This window comes from Tetrao urogallus, assembly GCF_951394365.1.
Source record: "Tetrao urogallus genome assembly, chromosome: 2".
NCBI classification, from domain to species: Eukaryota; Metazoa; Chordata; class Aves; order Galliformes; family Phasianidae; genus Tetrao; species Tetrao urogallus.
This window is the reverse complement of record NC_136814.1, coordinates 31,067,289-31,090,485: the sequence shown is the minus strand read 5'-3', so window position 1 is coordinate 31,090,485 and position 23,197 is coordinate 31,067,289. Positions and strand designations below refer to the sequence as shown.

The following is a 23,197-nucleotide window of genomic DNA, read 5'->3' as shown; positions in this document are numbered from 1 at the left end:
TCAGGTTTTCTTCCCAAATACTTTCAAATCAGGAAACAAAATTGTTCATCCTGGCTACTATAAAGGTTCTTTTAATTTTCTCTGAACAGTAGGACATCCTTAAAAAAATGCTTCTTTAGGACATCTTGGAAGTGGAGATAAGGTTTACAACCAGGCAGACTCCAGGACAACTTCTGAGTGTCTCAAAGTGTGCTAAGTCCTGTTATGAGATAGCAATTGCTTGTTGTCTCTTCCCCATGGCTCTGGAGCTGCTTTGTTTTTAAATAAAAAAATTTTGCACATGGACCACTGTGCTTTCCTGCTGCTTCTTTACTGATGCCACAGTATTGCTTTCTGCTGTTAGAAAGCTGTCCTTTAAATAGTTAATGCTGCCTTAATTGCAGTGGCTGCTTGCAGTCACCAGAGGAGCACTTATTGCCAAGTGGACAGTTGTAGAAAGTGCAGCTATTGCTCTCAGTTCTTCATTTGGGGCGTGCGTGTGGATACCAATACTTAGATCTTCTTTTGGTTTCTGTGGAACCAATTATTGGTTTTCATGCTGCCTGTTTCCTTTGCTGCCTTTTGGAAGGCTGTCAAGATTTGCTAAAGACCCAGTGCATACTGCCAGTCAGAAAATAGACAGGAGGTCTGGTGCATGCAAAATGTATTTGAAGATTTGTCTGTATATTAGGGCAAAGGGCACTGTGCTGATAGGAACGGGGGAAAAAAAGAAAGCTTTTGTTTTACTGCCTACATGAAAAGTGTAAAGGTTTGGAAATAACAACTTACAATTTGTCATGTAATTATAATCATTGCATTTCAGAAATTATTGGGGTATTTGCTAAAGCTATTCAGCAAATGTTTTACTGATATTTTTTACTTGTTACTATGAGGAGAAGGGAATTTGCTTATCAGTTTGGTAGTCTTGAGAACGAGTGTCCTTCATGAAAATGCATATCCTGCCTTGTGCTGGTTTCTGAAGGATTGCATAGCATGGTGTCTGCCAGGCAGTTCTTCTGTCTACTGTACAGTTCATGGGAGGAAAGCTGTGTGGTCCGTTGCACTTTCCTAGCCTAAGTGAAGCAGGATCCCACTGAATATTTGGCAGCTCTAGAAGAGTTTGATGAACGCTGTTGACTGAGCAGCAGGCCATGGAGGCTATGAGGAAAAGCTGCATACAGGAAGGGTGAGCTGGAAGGGTGAAGGATGGCAGTGAGAAATGTGGTAAATTGGCTGGGTAATGGTGGGAAGAGGGCTGGGAGGGGTTAGAGAAGGGGGAGGCTGGACAGATGGCAGCAATGGAAAGGTGGGGGAGACTTTGTTGGAGATCCAGAAGAAATTGTGGAAAATTGAGTTGACTTCTGCTGGATCCTGCATCCATGTTGTATTGGAAATGAGGGCACGCCATGCTGCTAGACAGACTTTCTTTTAATAGTGGACTTTTTTCTGTCCTGTTTTCTATAGCTTTGGTAAGTCAAAATTAACATGCATAACATTTTTCAATAACTAACCATAGATTTCCTCTCTACTTAATAAAAAGAAGTTCCTAGTCTGAACTTCTGGAGGAACCTTCTACCCACTACGTATTGAGGGAGCCTGGCAGCCTTAAAGGATGAAGTTAGCTTTTGTGAATATCTCCTTACAGCAACACAATTTAGTATTTAGGTGTGGTGACTACATAAGTTGAACTTCTTATGCTGCAAGTAGTTTTCTTAAATGTACAAGTTTCTTCAATTTTGCTGTCTTTTTGTAGAATATCAGAAGGCATCCTGAAGAGTTGTTTCTCTTTTAAATGTATCTTAAACAGTAATGGATCTGGTCTTTTCTACTTCAGCTTTGCTATGTGGAAGCAGTTATTTGGAGATGAACTCTTTGAGAATACATTTAATTAATTTGAAGCCCTTGCAAGAATTTGGTGGAGTTGGAGCCCAGTAATACTGGATTCTGAACTGACTCATAATGACAGAATGAGATCTTGGAGTTGTGCTAGAAATATGAGATACCAGCTGAATGCTCAGTAGTGATTGTGTAAGTAATTACTAGACGAGTCCTCCAAAAACAGTCTGAGAATTCAAGTCCGCAGTGCTTTCATTTGTGCCATTTTGATACTTCCATCCTCTAAAGAGTGTGACAGAACTACAAAGTTAAGGTGTGCAGTGGCTTGTGCTTTCAACACAATCTACTGGCCCAAAAGTATTCAAAATGGAAAAAAAAAGATGGGGAGTGGAAAGGTAAGGCTCTGGAAGAGGTTTGCCAAATTTGGGATTTGTGAGAAATATTTGGAATGAAATGTAGCTTGCAGTTCATGACTGGAGGCATCAGAAGAAATGAGGAGATGCCTAGTTTAAAATAACTGCGAGAAATAGTAACAAATGCAATGGCTGCCTACTGAAGGTAGTAGTGAACTTATAATGGCACTGAACAAATTGATGGAAGAAAAAACACAATGGAAGGTCATCATATGGAACAGAAATGACGTTTGTTCAGAAGGTCCCTGAACAAAAATTACCCAGGGCTGAGTGTTACAGGAAGTACTGATGTATACGCGCCCTTTCGTTAGCTGCTAAGCACTTGATCTAGATCACTGTCTTGGATTTGGGGTTTCTGTATGGTTGCTGCCTTATACAGTGTTACATTTCCTCAGAAGTAACATAATCGAGATAAATAATAACTCGGTCATCTAATGTAACTGTTGAACTACTGCTGCAGGAACAGAAGGCTTAGATTTACTCCTGAACCATTTTTTCTCCAGCCCAAACAAGGCAGTTCCCTTCACCTCTTCTCATATGTTGCGTATTCCAGCTCCCTGGCCACCTTAGTGCCACTTTGCCAGACCTTTGCAAGTGCCCTGTCTCAAGTGGGCAGCCAAAGCTGGATGTGGAATCCTGCATGTGGCTGTAAAATTGTCTAGCAGAGAAAAATCATGCTTTTTCCCTGAACTTATCTGTGTGACTCTTGTGTGGTGAGTTTGTTGGTGAGGATGTGTTCCGACTCTCATTCAGCCTTGTACAATTAACAAATGTACAGTGAGAAGAATGGTGTGGTTAGGGTGGTATTTTACAGGTTTATAGTTAGAAAGATTATTGTGGTGGGAAGAAACAATCAAAAATGAAATGCTTACCTGTGTCCTAGGCTTGCAGTAGAAAACTCCAAAAGAGGTGATTTAGAAAGAGATCCTTCCCCAGTGTCAGTCAGCCCTTAAATGAGGTCCAGGAGAGGTGCAGCCAGGCTCCACCCCTTCTGGTCGCACAGTTGAATTGCCTTCACTTGTGCTCCCAGGACTGACTGGGTCCTTGCCTCAGGTGATCAATCAGAGGTTCAGGCCATGATTCAACACTTGCCATACAAGCCTGTCCATCAGGATCACCAGGTTCTTTCTTTAGGGCTGCCACCTAGACATTTGTTCCCCACCTTCTGTTGATGCGTGGAGTTATATTCTGTAACAGCCGTAAGACCTTGACATTGTTGAACTTAGAAGGTTTATCTCTAGCCATTTCTCTGGCCTTTTGGAGGTTTATATAAATGGCATCCCCGCCCTTTAATGTGTCAGTTGCTTTTTGTTACCTCCCTCCTCTTATTTGATGTCACCCACAGTCTTGCTGAATGTGCATTCTGTCCCGTTCTCCAGGTCTCTGGTGGAGATCGCAAGCCCTATCAGCCTTTCCTGAATGTCACCCATAACTGCCAGTTACGTGTTGAATCATTAACCACCGACTTTGGGCCAAACAGTCCAGCCAGTTTTTTCATTCACCTTGTTTTAGTCCATCCCTCTGCTTTTGAGAACTCGTTGTTTCTGCCAGGTTGGTAATTTGGAAGCGCCTTATAATTTTGGGGCTTGGATGAGGAAAGGGGTTTAAAAAAAAAGAAAAAAAAAAAAAAAACAAACAAACCAAAAAAACCCTAACCCTTAAACTGGTTCCTGCCCATCAAGTGTGGAATTTAAAAACAGCTGCAACTGGAGATACATCGTGGGTGAACTTGACTGAAATTTCTGAAAGACATCTTTCCTGAAAATCCATGGTTTTGTGGGTTTTTTTTTGTTTGTTTGTTTGTTTTTTGTTTTTTTTCTTTTTGAGGAAAAAAACTGAAGAATGCACTGTTGCCTGTGATACGTTTCCAGGAGAGCTGCAGGGACTGAAACTGTCACAGCTTACCTGAGTTTCTACAAAGGAGTGTAGACCACCTTGTAACATCTTTCATAGTTGTTTCTTTGGTGCAATGGTACAAAATCCTGTGAGTGATTGCATTCTGTGTAGTGGATAAGGCAGTGAAAGCATTTAGATAGACTGAGGTCTGAAACAACATGAGGAACATGGGCACAGAGAGTTCTCCAGGGTCTTCCTTCTGATTCAGTCTTCTGCTTTAGATCTGTAGAGGACCAAAGAACCCCGTGTCTGCAAGCTTAGTGTTTGAGAGTTGTGATCTGCTCTGATCTCAGTGGGTTTTTGTTTGTTCTGAAACTCTGTAAGTGTTAATGTTAGCTTCTTGTTATGAGTTGCTTGATCAGGACACTTTTTGTTCGTAACACATAGTGCTGTCCCATGTTTTAGCCCAGGGAGTACATCTTCCTACACTACTTTAGCAATAATTATTCGAGCCAGCTATCATACAGTAAAACTGATACTGAAACAATTCAGTACTACTTGTTGGTGAAGGGAAATACAAACTATAAATTACGTCTTATTTTTGATTGTTATTTGCCAGTATTGGATTTAGTCAAAATTGCAAATTAAGTGAAGGCACTTCGCGATGTGAAGCTTCGTACTTCTGCCTTCTTTAACAGTCTTGCTGTTTAGAGAGCAATTTTAGTTTTCTTTCCTGTTTCAGCTCTGAAAGTGGCTTTGATTTGTTCAGTCAGTTTGGTCTGCTATTGCAGCTGATGAGTTGCATGGAGGTGTCATACATGGTGTCATTTAAAAGTGAAATTGTTGCTCGTGAAGGAAACATGTAGGATCAAGTAGGTCTACTTCATTCATGCAAATTGAACTTGTTTACATCCAGTAGATTTCTTTCCACCCAAGTTTGAGGATGTTCTTGCTTCACAAGAGAAGGGGCCATGGAGCATCTCCATAGTGGCAGCAGAGTGCTTTGCTGAGGTGATCCTTGGAGCGAATCAGGGGCTGCTCTTCTGCCTTTGTACCAATCTCTTCCCTTCTCTTAGTTTTTTGGATTCTGTTGTTTTAAGTAGCTGAAGATGTTCAGATCTAAGGATAAAATGTTAAGAGGACAATTAAAGCTTTTAGACTCCTGAAACTTAATTCACTTAGCTTCCCATGGTTGTCGGATTTTGAAAGAGTACTGAGATACTGTTATGTTTCAGTTTTCATTAAAAGTGGAGAAAGTGGTGTCAGTGCACATAAAGTGTGTTGCTTTACTCAGCTGATGGGAGCTCTATTTCTCTAGAAATACAGCTTTATAATAATAATACAGGCCTAATTGCATTTGTAGATAGAAATGATGGATATTTCTTTAGGTCTGATTGGTCTTGGATATTGGCATTATGGAATTAGTGCTATGATGCATACATTTACTGCTCTCACTTTAGCTATAGATAGCTATAGGATAAGGCCTAATTTACTAACTTAGGAATTATTTGATGGTTTTTGTTTTACATTGGGAGCTTCTTAGCATGAGAATTACTAGCTACAATATATTGTAGTGCAGTCACATTGGTCAGTAGTTTTCAAGACATTTTAACTTCTTGGTAATAATAGAAAAGGTAAAATATATTACTGCCAACATTATCCTACATCTCTTCCTGATGGTGGCCCTGAGTATTCATGGAACAGCCACTTTCTTTTGAGCTCTGGCTTCCTTGAGCAGTAAAATTCAGACAAGGCTTTTAGTTCTACTCCTGTAAAAGTAAGGCCATATCTGTAATTGGTTTGGTTCATCATAATGACTGTAAACAGGGGTCACAATAAATGCATTGAGATCTTGATATATTCTACAAGCAAACTTGTTTTCTCTTTTTTTTTTTTTTCTTTTCGTTTTGTAGGTCAGATTTTGATCACAGGAAATTGGTAGTCCTTGTTCTGTATTGCTTGACGTAAAGAAGGTGCAGGGAGAACGTTCCTTTTCTCAAATTATTCATTTCTACAATCTGATGTTAATTTGATTTTGTTTCAGCTTCTCAGGTTACTGCCTGTAATGATTTAGTAGATGACATATACCACATGTTGGGCTCTCAATTCCAGCATGCCAGGTTTCCTTATAGGAACTGACAAAAGACTGAATGATTTTGTTGTGATTTATTTTGTTTGTAATCCTAGACAGATAAGCAGAGTTGGGAGGGGCTGTGATTTACTTGTGGTTAAGACTGGAAAGCAAAATTGTTAAAATCTTTGGCCATTTCTCCTGTTACCACCCGGAGTATATCATAGCTGAATGAATGGGAGCTAAAATGAGGATAAAAGTTGAGTTTTGGTGATCTATCTCAAGTCATTAATGAATTTACATGGAACTTTTGAGCTGTGGCTTATGAAGAAATGTTTCACTACTTAATGCCAGTGAGCATAGCCAGAGTGGAGAGCTAGTTTATGTGTAGTGGCACCAGTAGGTTTGCCAACGGATACTGGTTGGAGTCCTTTGGTACATAGTGAAATATCAGTCCCAAGTTAGAAATGACCCTTCTGCAGATGCTTTGAGGATGAGTAAACTTCTATAAGCATTTTTTTCTATGCTGGTGATGTATAAATTCTCTTGTTTCCTGGTTCTCAACTAACTGCTGTAAACAGTGCAACCAGCAGTATGTGAACTGTGATCCACTTTGTGACTAGTAGTGGAATCATCTTGAAATGTGTTCTTTGAACTTCAGAATTAATCTGCTCTGTTTGCAGAATAGCTTGTCAGCAGTTCAGAGGCTATGCAAATTGCAAACCAGTTGTTTGCAGAACATGTTTCTCTGGCTGTTGAAACAATGCTAAATATTGATGAAATATTTTTCTTGGAGTTCCATCAGCTTAGAAACTGTTTTTTTTTAAGAGATAGCTTAGCCAGATCTTTCTGGCAACCACAGTATAAGAAGCCCTGTGAGAATTGTAGCTGTTGGGCAATGTATTTTTTTTGTGCTGTTGTCATAACTTTTGTAACAGAGCAAAAATAGTATGTTGAGTAGACACAGATTACCTACTGCATGGCCTTTTAAAATTAGGACTGATAACACAGGGGGTATTTGTTAGCCAACTTGTGGATCAGACATGAGATTTCTTTTACTGTCTCTACAAAAATGAAAAAAATAAGAGTGATCTGTCTTTGAAAGACATACAGAACCAAGGCTCCGACAGGCTGCTGAATGGAGCATGAACCTTCTCATGTGGCTGACAGGAAATAAGAAAGGTGCAAAAGAAATGTTCACTCTGTTGGCACTGCCTGGAAAGGTGAGCCACTTATCTTCTGGGAAGGAGGAGAAGAGGAGCGATAGATTAAAAAAGGGTCCTATGGTGTCAGAATCCATCACTTGGATCACACTGAAGAGACTGCAAACTGTGTTAATCTACTGTGACTTCTAGTTTAGCACATCAGATACTTTTCATTTTATTTACGTGATACTTTCCTGTACATTGTTACCACTTATGTTTGTAAAGAAGTTAAAAAAAATAAATGCCTTTTTGTAAAAACCGTTATTTTTTTTTCTGTTGGATGACTTACTTCCTTGCCTGCATTTGTGTTGGCTGCAGAAATTCCTAGGTGAGGAAGTCCAGCCTGTTGGCAAAAACCAGTGTGAAAGTGGTTGAAGTGCTGTTCAGAGGGCCCTTTCTGGTGAGATAGAACCAAGGGCTTCTCAGTTATGAAGTGATTTTGTTGCTCTTGAACTATTTGTGGCTTGTACAGTGATGGTTACAGTTGCGGTATACTTCGTGCAGACAAAGGTTTATGTACTGGAATGAGAGTATGAGTCATTGTTTCAAAAGATTTGATGAGAAGGGCAGCTGACAACTATTCTTGAGCTGAGTTTCTGAGAGAGGATGCAGTGTGGTCAGGTTGATATGCCCTCTGTTCTGAAAAGTTTTAATTTGCTTTCGTCTACACCAAACTGTGAAGATGAGAATGTGGGAATTATGTAGCTATCTTTATCTCCATGCCAGCTACCTAGATGACAGTTTTTAATTCTCTGTAATTAGAAACAGCACATAGCATCCGAAGAAAGAGGAGAACAGGGTCAAGACTCGATTAGTGCAGAATTTAAGGAAACCCTTGTTTCTGTGCAGCAAAAACAGACCCGTATTGACCATGGGATGGTTTCAACTTGCCCTTGGCATGATGTGTCCTTATACTTCAGCATGCTTAAAGTCTGTTTATGTAGCAGCAGCTTACATTTTTATGAGTTAAAGCACTTTGCATTCTACGTAGATATTACATGGTTTTGGTTTTAGTACCTGTCCAGCCTTGCACACGTAATAACATCGGGTATTTAAATGTTTCTTGGGATAATGCCCATTGCCACAGGCTGTGCTTACTGATCTGCAGCCACTTTTGCCACTCCCAGCAAACCTCTGACCTGTTACTGGCATGATATGGGTAGTGCAGAACAGAAGTAAGCTACCTTAGCATCTCAAGGAACCTCTCTTTCTTATCTCTGACAACGTACAGGTGCAGGCAGCATGTAAGTACTCCAGAGTTCCTTCTCCTCACCCACGCTCCTGTTCAGTCCAGCTGTTGTGCTGAGGGATTGATCTGCTGGGCAGTGGCAGTGCTGGAAGGTGTGGGCTAGAATGGCATTGGCACACAGCATTTGCTGTGCTTAGTTCTCAGAGGTTTGAGTATTTTTTTACTTAATGAATACTAATTGGTCCTAATGATAGTTCAACAGTTGTGTCCTACTTCTCATGCTGGTATATTTTAATTCTTATTATTGATATCATGTACATCAGATGTCTTAGACTTGAAAGCACTGGCTTAGGCCTTCTGGTTGGAATAAGACGTGAATGATGGCTTCCATTACAGCTCTTAAAATGGATCTTCTGGTTTTTTAAGTACAAAATAGAGCAGATGTGATGAAAGTTATTGTAGCTAATAAGCTACTACTTGACCATCTCGGAGAACAGATTTTGCTGAACTCTTATGTTACTTTCAAGAACAAATATCTTCTTTAAAATAAAAGCTGTTTTCTAATATAATTTTTTTGTCTTTCCCTTTATAGCTAAACCAGGTGGACGGGTGAAGTGTCAGTATATTTCTGCTGTGGACAAGGTGATCTTTGTGGATGATTATGCAGTAGGATGTAGAAAAGATCTCAATGGCATCTTATTGCTAGACACAGCTCTGCAAACACCTGTTTCAAAACAAGATGATGTGGTTCAGCTTGAATTGCCTGTTACAGAGGTAAGGTACAGGAAAAAGTAGTGTATGTAAATAACTGTCAGAAATACTGAAACCAGATGTTTGTTCTCCAGTTTCTAGTGTGACGTTAACTGCATGTAATGAAAAAGTTTCTTAGTTACTAGCCTTTACGTAGCACTAACTTACTGTAATTACTTGTATCTCAAACAAATGATAGCTTCCTTTATCAGGAGCACATTATTTTGGAATGTCAGTGACAAGAAGTAAGAATATGATTCCAGAGCTTTGTCAGTGCTTATGAGTGGGATCTTTGGAAGTTGATGCTGCTGGGCATCCTTGTTTTGCTTTATACCTATGGCTTTCAGTGGAAAAAGAGAGACAATATAACCAAGCACTTATTATCACTTTAAGGGGTAAAAACGTGTACCTTTTTGCTTGGAATCTAATGCTCAGGGTTTTATTCAGCCAGCATAACATCTCTTAAATGAGATAGCAGGTACATTAGTGTTTTCCTATTTTACCTTTGTAGCAGTTGGGCAGATCAATATGATGGGAGGATCGGCACAATAAAAAGGTGCTATAAAGGAAGGGAAGAAGACTGCTTACCTGAATCAGAAGATTCCAGGTTCAAAGGAGAAAGCTCCACCAGAGAGGGATCTCCGGAATGAGGTCCTTCCCCTGTGGCAGTCAGCCCTTAAATGAGGTCTAGGAGAGGTGCAGCCAGGCTCCACCCCTTCTGGTCACACAGCTGAATTGCCTTCGCCTGTGCTCCCAGGGCTGACCAGGTCCTTTCCCCAGGTGCTCAATCAGAGGTTCAGGCCGTGACTCAACAGTTCCCATACACCCTGCTATGAGATACACTCTTGGTGAAGACAGTAGTTTTCACCTGTGTGTGGTGACTGTGACATAAGGGAGATAAAACTACACAGCAGTTTCAATTACAAGCAAGATTAATGATTTGTTTGGGAAGAACATAGAGCATCTGCCATTGCTAGTATTTAGGGCAGTGCATACATTAAAAAAACAAGAAGAAGAAGAGTGGACTGCTGAATCCAGATTCTAGAGCTTTAAAGCACTTTGAGAAAAGTGGACTTCCCAGTTTATAGAGGAAATAAATTTGCTCTAAATTATACAAAAACTTATCTTGAACAATGATTTCAGATAACTGTGTGAATGTAGGTTGTGTGGTTTACTGGTGGTTTTTTGAACTGCTTGTCTTAAGCAGGAGTAATAGCAATAAACTGTCACTTCACAGACATCTTTACAGAGAGGTTTTCAGGTTTCTGGTTTTCTGGGCTTTCTGACCCTGGTGTCAGTTTTAGATCATTTGTGGGTAGCTATGAAGTCCTTGAGGTGTGTGGCTGACCAGGAGGGCTGACAGGGTAGCATTTCCAGGCCAATGACAGTTTTGCTGTCATTGGTTTGTATTCTCAGATGGTTTAATACAAGTACAAACTATAAGATCATGTCAGTTTTTTTAGCTAAATATTCCACTGGATCCAAAGACAGTCGTTGGGATTAGACTGGAGGAGTTGAGGGCCAGATCAGTGAGATGGAAGGAATATCGTTAGCAATATTCAAATCTTATTTTTAGCTTTAAACAGGAGTTACCCAGACTTGAGAAGGTTTTAGCAGATATTGAAACAGACATCATAGAAGTGTATCAGGAATTTTGATTCAAAATTTTTTTATTAGTCTCTAAAATTTCTCTGCAAATCTTTGCTCTTAAGTACTTTTTTTTGTATGGTTAGTCTGCCAGCAGTGTGTGTACATTTCTAATAGGCAGCACTGACAAGTTGTTTTAGTGCCTTTATGCTGGATTTGCTTCCTCCTACAGCTCTACAAAATTATGAACAATGTGTCTGTTGATCTTACATTGTCTGTGAGAGACTTTTGAAATGTGAGTTGTGCATAATACTTTATGGAAACCTGAGCAACAAATACGGCCTTAGCTAAGGGACTGATTTGGCTTCTTATTGTCTCCCCTGAGCTCCCCAAGCATGTAACCAGGTGGCCATTTGACCGTTCTGTAATTCCTGGCTGTTTAAAGTCAAGGCTGGCAGTTGTCCTTTGGAAGTATTTCCTTTTGTTTGTAACTTGAAATATTTAATGGAACATTGTTCAGATGTAGCCTACTTAAGAACAAGTATGGAATGCTCTGTGCTTGGTGCACGAGGTATGCCTTTGATTCTTACCTGTGATATGATGTGGTGCAAACTAGAAACAGGTGGGAATGGAAGAAAAAAATTGTATAAATGGATGTTTAGAATGTGCTTTTTCTGGGCGCTTTATTTCCGAGTTGAAAATTTCTCTAGGCAATAGATGTCATCTGTTTTGCTTGGCTTTAATATGTCATATGTTAACTGTATGACTGACTTGTTTAATGTTTGTTAATATTGTACCTGAGGGAACTTGTAATAATTACTAACATTGCCGCAGAGATTTTTCCATTGGTTGGACTGCAGAATAAAATTTGGAACTACTTGCTCAACTCCGTGTCTTCTGTAGGAGTTGTGCTGATACAGTGTAAGATAAACTGGGTACGCCAGTATATGTTTCCCAGAATGATGAAACAGTTGTAATTCCTTTCTGTAGCTATTCAGCGTGGATGCTAACTGTCTTCTTGTGCATCTGCATTTTAGGCTCAGCAGCTGTTATCTGCTTGCATAGAAAAAGTAGATGTTTCTAGCACAGAGGGATATGACTTATTCATCACACAACTGAAGGATGGTTTAAAAAATACCTCACATGAAACAGCAGCAAATCATAAAGTTGCAAAGGTAAGAATTTGTTTCTGTACTGTCTAACATGGATTCTTAACTTTAATTTGCTTAGCTACTGTTATTGAAGCATGCAAAATGCTTAACTTAGTGTGATGGTTTTCATTTGCAGAGGACAAAATCTATTATCTATTAAAATTTTGAAGATATTATATTTCCTTGCATTGTGTCTGTATTGTTTTTGTGTCCATTCCTGTATTACTGCTTAAATTGATTGAAATCAAGAAAGATTGCAACAGATGCATTTTCTTTTGCTTCTGAAATCTTTGTGAGCTATTTGTTGTTCAGCAGTCAGAATCTTAAAATATATTTACCTAGGCACTTTTTCTCTCCATTTAGTGGGCAACGGTTACGTTCCACCTTCCTCATCATGTTTTGAAGTCTGTCGCCAGTGCCATTGTAAATGAACTCAAGAAGATAAATCAAAATATTGCTGCCTTACCTGTAGCATCCTCTGTGATGGATAGGTTATCTTACCTCTTACCCAGCGCGCGACCAGAACTTGGTGTGGGACCTGGTCGGTCTGTGGACAGGTACATTAAGATAAAATCAGTGATGAATTTGACCCTTTAGTTGGATTAGAATAAGCTCCTAAATAATCTTAATTTCTTTGCTGAAGGGAAAAACATGGAATTAATCCTGTTCTGTACCTTGTTGCTATTACACATACAGCTATTAAATTATTTCAGGTACAGTGTACTGTACCTATTGGTAAACTTAGAGAAACATTTATGGTTGCCAAAAGAGAGTTCTGTTTGCAATGCTGCTTTAGTTCTAGTTGGATGAAGTTGCTTTGCTTTCAGAGAGATACCGGTTGCAGCCCTAAATTTAGTTCTGTAGGTGGTATTGTAACATGTTAATATGTGTTCACCCACATTTTACTTTTCGTAACATTTGATTATTGCTGTGTCTGCACAGTCGAGTGCTCATGACTGATTATTTGAGTTATCAACTCTACTCAATCTAGTATTTAGTGTAAATTTTACTGACACAGCAATGTTAAGATGTTCAGAAACCACGTAGCTTTAAGAGCTTATGTAAGCTGCTTTTGAACACAGTGAACAAATTTATCTACCAGAGTTAGAGCATTCCCACTATGCTACATTATGAAATCAATTCCTTTTCCTTCATGCAGGAAGGAGTTATGCCCATGCTTTGTCTTTTAGAGGATAAAGTTTAGGAAGTTGTTACCTTTGAGTATAAATGCTACTTCTGAACTCTCTAGTCTGCTGCTATGTTTGGGATCAGAGAAAATTTACCTCATAGACTGTTGCTTCATCTCTTTCTGATCTTAGTGATGATGTGTAAGTAAGTGAGTAACCTATTGTTTTAACCTTCAGAAGCCGACTCGTTAAAATGTTGGCGAATCTTCAAAGTTTATAGATGAGTGCCTTCTTGAAAGTTTCTATATGAATAGCATTTTGAAACTATGTTAACATTTCTTTCAGTGATTGAATCTCATACTTCCACTCCTCAAACCTTCGCATTTGACTGTAACTTGCCACATTGTATTTTTGAAAACGGTAAAATATGAAGTTAAGGCAGCCCTTACAGCGTGTTGCAAGAATAGTTTACTTCCTTCATAGGAAATGTTTAATATGTCCATTCTCTCTAAAGACAGCAAAAACTTCTGATGCTGGGGGGAAAAAGCAGCAAGATGTGAGGCACTTTTCCATTGAGCAGCAGTAATTCTTCCAGCTGTATGCACCTTTCTGTGCAGGATGGTGAAATGTGGGATGATACTGGAATACGTTTGTTGAGGAAAAAGAAATGATGATAGTTGTGCTGTATTTCAAACTAGAGAATTAATTACTGAAATTAAACAAGGAAAGTGGCAAAAAGAGATGTGTATTTTCCTTGTAGGTGTTGCATTTATGGAGGATTTCAGATTTTGTGGTTTAGTAGTTTATAATTTTCAAGTATTACAGCATGCAGTGAGTAACGTGTCAAGGGGTTCACACCATATTCTCAGTCAAGCTTAAAATATCCCTCTGGGATATTTTTAAACATGAGTATTCATATATGTTCAGTTAGTTAACACCAAAATTTCTGCAGTAGTTGTAAAAGAAACCCCTTCAACAGTTCTATTAGTCTAGGTTCTCAACCCTAAATGCAGAGGAGCTCTGGATGCTTTGCTGCAGTTAGACCAAATAGGCTACATGGGAGCTTACTTAGTTGTTTGCTTTTAAGGCCTGTATGTTGTTGTGCACTGCTTATGTTCTTTTGCTGACACACTTTAGGCCTTCAAGTGTCAGAACTTTGTAATGTTTCTATGACCTTCATCAATAATGTTAAATATAAGTTATAGGTAACAATCTGTTATTTCTAGCAGTATCTAAATTATTGAAAAATATGTCATAATGAGTTTAATTTTAGTTTGTAGGGGGCTTTTTTTGTCTGTTTTTACGATTCTAGGTGATTCTAGTTTTGGATAATGTAGAATTTTTGCCCGTTTAGGTCTTTGATGTATAGTGAAGCTAACAGGAGAGAGACATTCACTTCATGGCCTCATGTGGGTTATAGGTGGGCACAGCCAGATCCTATGGCTCAAGCTGGATTCTACCACCAGGTAAAAGGTTTTGTTGTTTTTAGTATTTGTCTCCTAGGTGAGGGTTTGAAAAAATGCCTTTTGTTTTTTTTTTCTTTTAATCAATTCCTGTAACGATGCAGAAAGCATAATGGAAAAAAAAAAAGCCATTCAACTCTTTTCGTGTTGTTTTTTTTTTTTTTTTTTTTTTTAAATTCCTTTCTTTTTTGCACACCTTGAGTTTACTTCTTTTTTGTAAGATCACTAAAAACATTGTTCTAAACTAAGCATGATTATAAGGTAATTCTAAATATCAAGTAAATCTCTCAAGTAAAAAGTAACTTGGCAGTTAAAGAGTTAGCATCTCTTTTCCTCCTCACTAGATTATTGTGTAAATATCATTAGTTTTTACAATACAAGTATATACAAGTAAAGCAAAAAAAAAAAAAAACAACTTGACATCAGAGTTTTTTTAATTACTCCTTCCTAGTGTGATTTAAAGAAACTGTAGAGTAACACACAGCAGTCCTAGATCACATTACTAAATTGTTGTGTAGTAAGTAGATACAACCTCAACATTCTAGTGCACTACTCTTTCCTATTTCAATTTTTCATTCTTTGGAATCATTTTTACTATAAAATAATTGTTTATGGAATGGATTTACATAGTGATGGCTAGGCAGTATGTGTCAGGATTTGACATAAGGATTTTACAAGCATGTAGCTAAATTCAGCTGAGATTCTGACTTTTTTTTAAACTTTGTGAGCTTTTTCCATAGAAATAAAAGTCTTAGTAGTAATGCTGTTCACTTGAGTTCTATTTCTGTGTGATTTTTATCCAGTAGTTTGTACAGGCATTGATTCTAGATCTCTTCTATAGAAATGTGGTGTATCATGGTTGGTTTTTCTAATGTGAAATATTGCCCCTTACATACTTTAGTAATGTATTGCTATGTATTTAATGTATTTAGTATATTTTAGTATATTTAATGTATTTAGTAATGTATTACTTTAGTATGTAGCTTTTAATGCATCTGATGTGGTGCTTTCCTATGCCACTAGAAGGAGAGTTACTTAATCACCTAATTAGTGTTTCATGTTGTATAGCTACATGAATTTCAGTTGTTTCTTTTTATATTTATAGCCTGCTTCATCAGGAGATGACAGAGCCATGTGCTTTACCTGTAGTGTATGTTTGGTATGCTGGGAGCCTACAGATGAACCTTGGTAAGTTTAATGGTATTTTGAATAGATTTAGGTCTGTGCTGAAGAGATCAGAAATCTTCAGAGGCTAAAATCCAAGTACCTTGATAGGATTTCTGGTGAGTTTAGGAATAATTACTGATGAGAATGGATTTCCAGAATGATTCCATGGAACAAATCACAGAATAATTCCTTGTACTTTGTCAAATTTCTGTCTAATAGTAAAAGCAAGAAATGTAGTTGGTTTTATTTCTTAAATCTGGTTTTGCTGTTTCTTTTTAGTTATTTTCTGACAAAGATGACGGCCAACATTTCTTTGTAGGGTTCTGATCTCAGTCTTCTGTATGATTGTGATATAAACATAAGTCCTTGAACTGAGGAGCCTGTGTAGTATGTATTTGCCTTTTATGTCAAATTCAAGAGCCATTACTAATTTCGTGAGTCAATCAAAATTGTACATAGTGACAGAAATGCAGAACCGTATTTTGGTTTTCAAAGGGTCATTAGTATAATTACTATCTTGGCTGTTAATTTATGATCATTATTTGAACAAAACGAATTTCTGGCTTGCCTTTTCTTTTTAGCCTTACCTTCACAGTTCCTCATCTCCTTCTCCTCATTCGTTTCCAGATATTTTGCAATTGTGTAATTGCTCTTTGCCATTTCTCTGCTTCTGTCAAGTTTAGATGCTTCCTGTTTTTTTTATGCTTCTAGGTCAGTGTGTCATTAAGTTTCAGTTTCTTTGTGGATTTAAAACTAAAGATAGGACACTGTTACTTCTTACTAAAGCTACTTATAATAATCTAGCAATAACTCACGGTAATCTAAAGTATGCCTTTTTTCTTCGTGATATCATAATGGGCTATTGCCTGTAGAACTTTTTTTTTTATCAATAAAATGGATAGATTTTTTTAAATGATGGACAGCTTCCTCAGTTTGAATTTGACTATCCAGCAAATGATCAAAGACTTTAATCAAGTCTACTGTAGAGAAATTGTAGGGAAAGCTGTTTTAGCAACTTCTGAATGATCTTATATAGCCATCTGCAGAAGCGTTCAGTTTCAGAAATGGTTCACTTTCAGCTTCACTTCATGATGTGAGTTTGTGTAAGATGTGTGTATTTTTGATGTGAGAAATCATTTTTGATATGTCTGTTTTTAATGTGAAAAGGTCTGAACATGAGAGACATTCCCCAAACTGCCCGTTTGTCAAGGGTGAGCACACTCAGAATGTACCTCTTTCAGTCACACTGGCAACAAGTCCAGCACAATTTCCCTGCACAGATGGCACTGACAGAATAGCCTGCTTTGGATCTGGAAGTTGCCCTCATTTTCTAGCTGCCGCGACAAAGCGAGGAAAGATCTGCATATGGGATGTTTCCAAACTTATGAAGGTATACAATAAAAGAATTATTAACTAGTTACTTGTGATTTAAGCATCTTGATATAAGTTAAGGCCTCTTCTGCTTTTTCTTATTTCTCAGGTCCACTTGAAATTTGAGATCAATGCATATGATCCAGCTATTGTGCAACAACTTATGTTATCGGGAGAACAGAGCTCAGGGGTTGACTCAAGGAGACCAACACTAGCATGGCTAGAAGATTCATCTAGCTGCTCAGATATACCAAAATTAGAAGGAGACAGGTATGTCATTTTGTTAAGTTCATGTTTTTTGAAACATGAGATCAGTACGAGTGTTTTCATGGAGATAGTTTTTTGTAAATGACTGTTCACTCAATGCATTGCTTAAAAAAAAAAATATATATATATATATATTATACATATACATATATATATGTATAAAATGAAAATGAAATGAAAGCCAGTTCCATTTTAGTCCTGTTGTTTCAGTTTTTCATTCTCCACTAACAAAGAAATACCTAATCTCATTGCTATTCTATGCTGGTGTTCTGAAGCTGGAAAAAAGCAAGGAATACAAGTTTGGAAATGCCTTTTCGTTTTAATTATGGATTATGTGTTTCAGGTTGGAAAATGAAGATTATTTAGATTTCTAGAAAGTGTGTTTTCTCTGATTGCATCTACTTAATTTTTGTTTATGTCAGTCATAAGTCTTGTGGCTGTGGTAGGAGTTATTTTCATTTGTGACTAACTTTTAAATAAGTGAAAGAATATACTGATGCTTAGAAAGTGCCATATGAGTGTAAGTAGTACTCCTTCATTTATGCTGCTTACAGTATGTTACTAGAAACTCCTTTCTCATTAAAGCTCACACAAAATAATACAGTGATGCTGCTCAAGACTAAGTGTCTTCTGTTCTACTTAATGCATTTGAAGCTTGCTGTGCATTTCCCACCCAAGAGGAGGGTGGATGACAAACAATTGAATTGTTGCTCTTGTCTGGTGAAATAAAGGTTGATCAGGTTTGAGTCAAAAGAAAAGACTTTTATCTTGGGCCAGAGGAGAAGGTGTCCAGTTTGTTTAAATGTGGAGATCTATCTTGGTACTGGGAGTTATTAAATCCAAAGGTACGAAGACACTACTGTTCTTTCTGTATTTAAAGGTCCTGTAATAGGGAATTGTTTCTTCTATTAGAAAAGCCAAATGTGTAAAGCTTTGTATATTGTTAGAACTACTAAACAACCTGTTTCTCATGAAGAATGATCTTGAACAGAATCTGCCTTTATGAAAACACGACTCATCTGGTAGTATTTTTAAAAGCAACGTGAAGATTGTATCCGATTTCCTGAAGGGAGTGTTTTTGTTTATGTCTTTTGTGCTTATTCTTCTTTTGAAAAATTTAGAACTTATTCAGTTATTTTGAATCATGGGAGGATGATGTTGGTAACTGCAGTGCTGTGAGAGGAAGACATTACACATGACTGGAACAGGACTATCCTGAATTGTGACAGTTTCTGTGTTAGATGCAAGATTGTGTTGAATTGAAGTAGAATTGAAAACCAGTCTGACAGCTCCACCTTTCAGAGACTGTTTTGAAGAACTTTAAAGAGGGTGTCATCAGTTTTTAGGAAGTTTTTCCTTCCTAAAGATTTCTGAGAACTGGTTTTCGTTTTCATTTATTTTATGTCTGAGTTGTTGGGAATTCAATAGCAGAATGAGACTAGTTAAAAGCAGAATTTGCTCTACTGGCTCAATGTCTGTTGACAAAATCACTATGATGGCGTCTGTTACGAATTCATCAGTAGATACAGATGGTGACTAAAAAAATACAGGGTAATAGCAAAGATTTGATACTTTTTTAAACTAATTTGATTTATTGAATAATAGGAATGCAAGCAGTGTACATGGTGACATTTATACGTATGGTTGGGTTTTTTTTTTTCAGTGATGACCTACTGGATGATTCAGACAGTGAAGAGCATTCCAGATCAGAATCTGTAACAGGTAGGTTATATTTGATCCGTGTATTATGTAGAGGTCAGGAAGGAAACTGTTGTTCTTAGGCTCTTAAACCCTGTCCAAAGCAGAGGATATTGTATTCATGGTATTAGGAGGAAAAAAGAAAAAAAATTGACCTAGAAAGCAGTGGCAATAGTTGTCATTCATGTGGTGGAAAGAGTACACATAAGAGAAAAGAAAAACTGTTAAAGAAACTTACTGAGAAAAAGAACAAATGACAGCTGTCAAAAGCCCTTTAAATTCAGGGGATTGCTAGAGAGAGTTCTGTATCTAATTTCCTTCTGTATATGGTCTTTGATAAAAATTAGCTTTTTTCTCTTTCTCAACAAAGGTTTCAGATGTAAGCAGAACAGTGCTATGCATAGTATTTCTGTGTTATCTTCTTAGAGGTCTAAGCAGAAATTTTTATGAGAGGGAAGATTTACGTGCTTGCTTTTCATAATCAGTTTGCTCCTCTGAATTGAGAGCAACAGGGGAGGAAAAATAGGATGTGCATACACACAAGAGCTCGTGTTGAGGGAATGTTTCTAGGCCTTTTCTATTGTTTCATGACTGTTAAGTCCTGGACAAACAGAACGTTGGAACATACTGAGTCTGGAGCAGTAACTTTCTCTTAATCATGAGAGTGTGTAACATATGTAATACTGCAATACCTTTTTTCGTTTTTGAACATATATTAAAAATTTCTGCTTTGAAGGGCATACATCGCAAAAAGAAACGATGGAAGTCAACCTCGATATAACAGCTCTCAGCATTCTCCAGCAGCCTGAAAAACTTCAGTGGGAAATTGTTGCAAATGTTCTAGAAGACACGGTTAAGGATCTAGAAGAACTTGGGGCAAACCCCTGTTTGGCCAACTGTAAGAGTGAAAAGATGAAGGAAAAACACGTGGAGCAACACAACATTCCCTTTCCTTGTTTATTAGCTGGAGGTCTATTAACATACAAATCACCTGCTACCTCTCCTGTTAGCAGTAACTCTCAGCGGTCACTGGATGGCTTAAGCAGGACTCGAGGTGAGAGTGTCTCAGAACAGGGATCAACTGACAATGAATCCTGCACTATTTCTGAACTGAATTCCCCTCTGGTAAGGAGGACTTTACCTGTATTGCTGCTATACAGCATTAAGGAGTCTGATGAAAGAGGAAAACTTTTTTCACAGGTGAACTTTATAAGTAAAAGTATACATGAAGATGGTTTCACGGTTCCACAGATCATTGAAATGGAGCTGGACAGTCAAGAACAGTTGCTGTTACAGGATCCCCCTGTGACTTATATTCAGCAGTTTGCAGATGCTGCAGCCAACCTAACTTCTCCAGACTCGGACAAGTGGAGCTCCATGGTTCCCAAGCCTGGGACATTGGTTCAGTGCCTGCGTCTGCCAAAGTTTGCAGAGGAGGAGAACCTGTGTGTAGATTCAATCACTCCTTGTGCAGATGGAGTTCATTTATTAGTAGGACTTCGGACTTGTCCTGTCGAATCTCTGAGTGCAATAAATCAAGTAGAGGCCTTGAATAATTTAAATAAATTAAACTCAGCACTATGTAATAGAAGGAAGGGTGAAATAGAATCAAGTCTTGCTGTAGTGAATGGCACAAGTATCGATGTAATCCAACATGAGCCACCAGCAGATGTAACAACTCCTTTAATAATTCAGCCTGAACAGAGAAGTGTTAGTGGTGGATACCTAGTGCTTTATAAAATGAATTATGCCACTAGAATAGTTACTTTAGAGGAGGAACCGGTAAAAATCCAGCATATCAAAGACCCCCAGGACACAATTACCTCAATGATTTTACTCCCACCAGATATATTGGATAATCGAGAGGATGACTGTGAAGAACCTGTAGAGGAAATACAATTAACTTCTAAAAATGGCAGTGGGAGAGAGAGAAGATCTGAGATCTCTACTCTTGGGCACCTGGTAATAACTACTCAGGGAGGATATGTAAAAATACTAGATCTTTCGAACTTTGAAATTCTGGCCAAAGTGGAGCCACCTAAAAAAGAGGGCACTGAGGAACCAGATATGTTTGTCTCGGTGATATACTGTTCGGGCACAGACAGATTATGTGCGTGCACCAAAGGTAAGACTTTTTTAAAGCTGTTTTCTTAATGTTTATTTCACTGTAGTTGTATTGTAGTATAGGATGTTACAATATAAATCTCAAAATAGCAATTGGCAAATGCCTTTTAATTTATATGCTGTTTACTTTTGTATTAGAGAGCATGGGTTCCAGTTGATTCCTTCTGCCAAATGTGGATTTTAATCTCTAAAATGAGAATTACTTTTGGTTATGTCCAGTATATTGGTGAACTTCTTGTTGTAGTGTCACAGATTTGCTTAAATCCCAGACAGAAAAAAATCCCAAAAGTAATTCTTATGTGTAACTATTTCTATACTAGATTTCTCTGTTTCAGAATAATGTCTTCTGTCTATAATTGTAGATACTCAAGAGAGCAGAGAAGGTGATGCTTTTGTACCTTCACCAGTTATCAGTTGAGATTATTTACTTTCTCACAGGACTGCTGGTTCTGCTTAGGCCTTTTTGTAATTGGGATTACTCTGCCTTGACTGTGAGAGCTAGACCATCCATCCAGCATTGTTAAATATTTTTTAAGAAACACAGTGTATTTCTGTTCATATTTAACAGTTCAGGCACTTCTATTGCTATAGTTTTTCTCACTTCTGAGAAATCAGGTCCAAAGCCATAAAAAATATCTAGTTTAGTAGTCTGAGTTCCAGGATTTTATAGCAGATGCACTGAAGCTTTGGAGTCCAAGTGTTTTATGCTGAAATTTGAGGCTTTTTAAGGAATGAATGTATCTTAAATGTTTTTTTATATAACTGTACTGCATAAAATCCAGAAATACGAAAAGAAAAAGAAAATGAGAAAGCTTTGCTATTGATATAACCTTTTCGTTGTATAATTTGCTCTACATTTGCATAGAATTCCCCTAATTTCTGTTGTGTTCACTCATGGCTATCCTTAATCTTTCTAATGTAAGAAGGTTAAAATTTCTTGCTTATCTGTCAGGTGACTGAGAAGGTGTTTTTCTTAATTATTTATTTCTTAAACACTGTTTTCTTAGACTTCTTCCAAAATCCCTTTGCAGTCTTTGCTCTTCGGTTTTAATCGCTGTGTATAGGGTGATCCCTGCAGACTGACAGTGTAATGAGGATTTGTGTTGAAAGGGGAGTGGAGCCATTCACTGATTTTTTGAATGTTAATCCCAGCAAATAGCTTGCAGTGCAGTGGCATAGGTAAAAATATTCAGTAAAATGTTTGGAGCTTCTGTGCAGTGGAAATGCTTGAATGCTGTTGAAAAACAGTTTTAGGTACCGCAGTATCAGAAAGATAAAACTATTAGAGGGGACTATGAGGGTGATGAAGGGTCTGGAGGGTGAGATGGCCGAAGAGCAGCTGAGACCCCTCAGTTTGCTGAGCCCAGAGCAGAAGAGCTGAGGGAAGGCCTGATGATGGCTGCAGCTCTCACAGGGACACGAGGGGCAGCGCTGAGCTCTGCTGACAGCAGACAGGGCTGAGGGAACGCATGGAACTGCATTGGGGGCATGGGGGAGGTCAGGTTGGGGTTTAGAATAAGACTTCACCAGAAGGTGGTCAGGCACTGGCTCCCCAGGGCAGATGTGTGGTTTGAATTTTGGGTCATCTTGTGTGAAACCAGGAGTTGGATTTGATTATCCTTGAGGGTCTCTTCCAAATCATGATATTCTCTGATTTATGAACTCTTCAAGACCAGAGGGTGAGCAGCGTATTCTCAGTTGCTCAGATGATGGGAAGAGGCAAAGACATACTTTGAGTTCTCAAAGTTCTGGGTGCAGAATAGTCAACTCTTTCTGTTGCTGGTGCTTGTTGACATACTGTCTGTCTTCAGTGTATCATACCGTTTTGTCTGTAGGCATCTTTAAGATATAACCGAAGAGAAATGTTTCCTCTGTGTGAATGAGCGTTAAAGGCTTTGAGTGTTTATACATAAATATGTTTTAGACCTGCGTCATCCATGTCTGTAATTGGGAATATTTATTC

The 23,197-nt window shown here is 38.1% G+C and overlaps 1 protein-coding gene across 1 annotated transcript in view; it reads left to right on the top strand.

The window, feature by feature from the left end:
* BIRC6 (baculoviral IAP repeat containing 6) overlaps positions 1–23,197 on the top strand; it is a gene marked incomplete at both ends in the record, with an annotated part of 169,687 nt that overhangs the window by 5,824 nt on the left and 140,666 nt on the right. Inside the window, 9 exons of the mRNA XM_079532802.1 lie at positions 9,122–9,303; positions 11,904–12,041; positions 12,381–12,574; positions 14,499–14,610; positions 15,713–15,795; positions 16,942–17,164; positions 17,255–17,415; positions 19,076–19,134; positions 19,847–21,235. Of these exons, the coding sequence (XP_079388928.1) occupies positions 9,122–9,303; positions 11,904–12,041; positions 12,381–12,574; positions 14,499–14,610; positions 15,713–15,795; positions 16,942–17,164; positions 17,255–17,415; positions 19,076–19,134; positions 19,847–21,235 (2,541 nt within the window). The remainder of the gene's footprint in view (positions 1–9,121; positions 9,304–11,903; positions 12,042–12,380; positions 12,575–14,498; positions 14,611–15,712; positions 15,796–16,941; positions 17,165–17,254; positions 17,416–19,075; positions 19,135–19,846; positions 21,236–23,197) is intronic.